This window comes from Epinephelus moara, chromosome 19 (assembly GCF_006386435.1).
Source record: "Epinephelus moara isolate mb chromosome 19, YSFRI_EMoa_1.0, whole genome shotgun sequence".
In the NCBI taxonomy this organism is placed as follows: Eukaryota; Metazoa; Chordata; class Actinopteri; order Perciformes; family Serranidae; genus Epinephelus; species Epinephelus moara.
The window spans coordinates 23,731,328-23,736,004 of record NC_065524.1 but is presented as its reverse complement, the minus strand read 5'-3'; the positions used below and the strand labels follow the sequence as shown (position 1 = coordinate 23,736,004).

Sequence of the window (4,677 nt, the reverse complement as noted above, 5' to 3'; positions counted from 1 at the left end):
TAGTTCTCCCCAGAGAGCAAGCCATACTCTGGCACAATGCAGGACCATCTCTACAACTGTGGTGTCGATGCTGATGAGATGAGTTGGGTCTGTCCTGCTGTCCAGCGACTGTGAGGCGACAGTGGCAAGGAAAAACTCCCTGCTAGAGGAAGAAACCTTGGGAGGAACCCGGCTCTCTGGGGGGACCCATCCTCCTAAGGGCAAGGGAACCATCAGCTGCTCCTGACCACGGGACATCTCCTTCGTTCATCCTCCAGTCGTCTTTCCTGGTCATATGTTGTCCACCGTCACGTTGAACAACTGCACCAAGAAAACAGACAAGTTTAGAAACTCACTTACCTTCCTTGTCCTGTGGCAGGTCTCCTGGCTCCATGATGGTCATCCTGTCTCTGTGTGGTGTATCCAGGTCCCTTAGTCGTCTCCTGGCTCCATGATGGTCATCCTGTCTCTGTGTGGTGTATCCAGGTCCCTTAGTCCGACATCACGTCTTGACTGTGTCCAGGTCTCTTAGTCCGACATCACGTCGTCAGTTGGGTTACACTACTGAGAATGAAGACAACACACTTGATATAAACACTATGTTGGCACTTTTAAAAATCGCTCTCTTCTTCAGGACTTGAGTTAAGGATGTGACGGTGTTGTTCTCTTACTTCTCTTGTAGAACAGGATGTAAGCACCCCTCTCCTGCTGCTCACAGACTAAATTGCCGGATGTCTCAAAGACCACTGAATCATTGTAGGTGAGCCAAAGATCATCTGGTCTGTCCGGATTGTAGTCTGGGTGGATGCCTTCGCTGATGTAGTGTCCTATGAAGAGAGAGATCTTGATTAATATCTTAAAACATAGTGGAGGTTATGAAGGTTAACTGATAACAGACAAAGGGGTATTTTTTAGAATCACGACAGCTCGGCGTATAACTCACCTATAAAGCATTATTATTTATTTCTTAACCATTCATAAAACCATTAGTTATAACTTAGAGAGTGGTATCAAAAAGATTCTGAACATGACATGATGTTTAAAACTTTTATGGTTTTCTACATAAAATATAAGAAGGTAGCAGAAAAGAGTTCCAAATAAAGCAGAGAGTGCTAATAACTAAATTTATCAATCAAAATAGTAAAAAATAACCATCAATTTCACACAGAAAATGATAAAGTTCCACTAAAAACTACTCAGAATAAATAAAGTGAATAATTATAATTGGTTAATTCCATCAGGACCTGAAACGTTTCTATCTACAACATGACAGAGGACGACAGACGATCACATTCAGCCTTCAGTGTGTGCTTCTCTTACCCATTTCTGTGGAAATGGCGCTGATCAAGCTGTAGCAGCCTCCATCCTGTGAAGGAACACATAACACATTCATAAGAGTTAGCTTCACACGTACACACACAAAACAGCAGCACACACTGTCCACATGTTTACTTTCACATGAGCCTGATTTTTGTGTTTCTGTTTTTCTTTACCTGTGTGGAGGAGACCGGCAGGTCCCTTATCAGCCTGACAGGCGAAACCTCTTCAGCTGCAGGATGAGCACTCTGAGGGAGAAGGTATGAAAATATGAAAGGATTAATGTTGAGCCTAAAGACAAAGTGGAGCGACACATTCTCATCCTAACTCGTCAGATACTGACGCTTTGTCAGTGGACCTACACCTCAAAATATGACACCCTAGGTACCCCCCTGCGTCAGCTTTGAATATTCAGGGACGACCTGATAATCTACGCTCCTTACATGTGTCTTTTCAAATACACTTCTGTTTTCACAGGAAATGTGCAGTTTCTGCTCGTTACGTGCATACGTTCTCTCTCAAAATAAACTTGAAACGTAGGAAAAAGACTTAATTTTTATGTTTACTTCCTTTCTATGTCAGGTTTAGGCAACTAAAGTTAGATGTAGACAAAAACCAACATGGTTTTGCTTAAAATAGGTTCAGTCATTACCAGTGTCATTATGTTCCATACGTCACTTGACACGCTAGCACACTATGTTATTATTAAAATAACTCCACTGATTTTGGTTTCACACTGGAAGTGAACAGTTGGCTCCCAGCTGAAAGTCCAGAGTCTGTTTGACCCATTCGCCTCCTCTCCTGCCTGCCCTACACAGACTTTCTTTCCCTTTATACTACAGTTGTTGCAGGCAGCGTCACAAACTGCTGCTGCCTGGTGCGTGTCATACTGCCACACTGAGATCAACTGACTCTCAAGGGTCCCTCAGGGTCAGTCGACCCCAGTTTGGGAACCACCCAGGTCAGGTGATCATTTATGTCAGATGTGATGTCACTTACTGTGGCAGAGTGAGGAGGGATGATCTGCAGCTCGATGTGTTCCCTCCGCAGTCACACCTGAACTCCACCTCCGTCTCCTGCAGAGCAGCACAGAGAAACAGGCTGTGTGTTATGAACACAACTACAACACGTCCACATGCTCAGACAGAGGCAGTGTATGTGTGTGTGTGTGTGTCTGTAGTGTTTGTTACATGATGTTTTAGATCAGTCAGTGATCATGTGACTGAAGGAGGATTTGTGGATCTTACCTTAAGGTACTCCTGGAGCATCTCCTCCACAGAGCCTCCAGGGATGAGGTCTAGAGACAGGTTTGTAAATTCCTCCTGTCTCACTGACTGTGCTCCACAGCTGCACATTAAAGAGACAATACACATTAATATTGGCTGCAGTGGTCACAACAAATTTTGTTTCATAACAGGACAAGAGCAGGGCTTATTCAAGACCAGATCATTAAGGTGGCACCATTAAAAATTGACTGTGTGTGACCCTGAACTGTGCAGTCTCACCTTTTGCATGTCCTGGTGTTCTCCATTGTGATCACCAGGTGATCGTCTACAGGGCAGGTATAATGTGTGCCCATGAAAGCTGCTGCCTCCTGCAGCATAGGGGCGAAAAAAAGAGACATTTTTGCATGTGTTTCATTTTGGTACTCAGGTTTGTGGAAAAACTTGAGAATGACGTAAGTGTGAATGTGTGTGTGTAGCTGCTGTACCTCATCAGTTGAGCCTCAGGTACTGAGCTCCAGACCTGCTCCATGCAACTGATGCCCCCAATGAAGTCCTCTAATGTTAGGAGACTCTGCAGGCTTGCGTTCATATAGCAGGTCTGCCCAATGTTTGGAAATCTGACACAGAAACACAGCGAGTCAAAACACACGTCAGTATTAATTCTTCACTGACCAATCACAAACAGGTATTTCAGTTTGATTTGATGGATTCATCTCTCGTTACAACTTTGATTCATGTGCAGATGTACTCACCCGAAGCAGTCGATGGGGCTATCCAGAGAACTATCAGTGTCCCAGATGTCATTTGTTTCGTTGCTATGGAGATAAAACAAAAAAAACACAAACACATGGTTAATAAACAAGCAAGAGGCTGACAGAGCAGAGTGCGTGTTTATAAGTTGCTGCCTCTGTGACAAAGTTGGTTGAGGAAGTTAATGTAACCCCTGGTGTAACCCCAGACAGTATAGGCATAGCCGTAGCTTTTGCTATTTCAGTCTGTTTTCAGCTCATGACGGTTAACTGGAACATTTTGGTGTAGTGATACACAAAATGTAGTGACAGCTTTTCACTTACTCGTTGAGTCGGGCCATGAACAACTTCTCCTCGAGGTCAGTGATGTCGACTGAATTTGCCTGCGTGACGTCATCCAGTGAGCAAAACGACGTCACGTCGTCATGCTCGTCCTGCTCATCTGTGTTGTTGTTCGTTGTTGCAGGGCTGCTGCTGTAAGAATAAATTGTCATCGTCAAGAGGCAGAACATACACAAAAAGACTCCCAGGTAAAAGTAATAAATAAAATATTTTAAGAATACTTGAGCTACAGAATATCACTGCAAGATTTAAACTAAAACAACCACCGAAAAACTGGAAGAACATGATTTCATTAAGGTTACTTATAGTTAAAAATATGATATGTTAGGAAAAGTTTATCTATGTGAGAATATTAGTCAGTGAATATAAGAGGAATTAAGAAAACTTACCAACTTTTTATGTTCCTGACAGACACTGAAAGCAGCATGGAATGAATGTCACTACCTCGTCTCAGGGTTTGGTGAGTCCGTCTTTTCAGCGTTGGTGATGTTGACTGGTGTGATGCGATGTTTTCTCTGTTGGAAGAAAAACAAACTTGAATTGTTCAATAATGCAAACATAACAATTAACTATATCAGTACTCTCACTGAGTCCTGGCTGGTGAATATCTGGTGACATTGGTGTCAGTAGGTCTAAAGAGAAACATGGTTGGTTATTTTACAGAGATAAATCATACAGACACTCTGTGTCCTTGTGGTCATCTCTGGGGTATTGTGGGGAAAATTAAAGAGTTATTAAACAACATGTCTGTAGAAACAAAAACACACTCTGAATGAGTGTCTTACCTTTCCTGTGGGGCTGAAGGCCTCCTACCAGGAACACTTTCCTTCTGTAGAGTGAAAACCAAAGCAATATTATGAGAAAACTGTTTTAAACTTCTTTTTTGCAGCCATTTCCAACTAAAATGTTTAAATATAAATGCTACAGTCTACTAAAATGAGATTAATGTGAAGCTCTGACACTCTGACGTCAAACATACGTCAGGGTAACCGAAGAGGCGATTCCCCCATTTCTTCTTCTTTGCCTGTTGGTCCTCCCAAGCCTCAGCTGTCTTTGCTGAGACT

General features: G+C 42.9%; 1 protein-coding gene across 1 annotated transcript; it reads right to left on the bottom strand.

The window, feature by feature from the left end:
* Positions 1-1,501: 1,501 nt before the first annotated feature.
* Positions 1,502-3,333, bottom strand: LOC126407153 (ubiquitin carboxyl-terminal hydrolase 37-like). The gene is made up of 6 exons (XM_050071836.1): positions 3,275-3,333; positions 3,008-3,139; positions 2,802-2,890; positions 2,544-2,643; positions 2,296-2,372; positions 1,502-1,544 (listed from the first exon to the last, which is right to left on the bottom strand). The coding sequence occupies exons 3-6, from the start codon at positions 2,873-2,875 to the stop codon at positions 1,502-1,504; spliced, it is 294 nt and encodes a 97-aa protein (XP_049927793.1). The 5' UTR covers positions 2,876-2,890; positions 3,008-3,139; positions 3,275-3,333.
* Between the last annotated feature and the right edge of the window lie 1,344 nt (positions 3,334-4,677).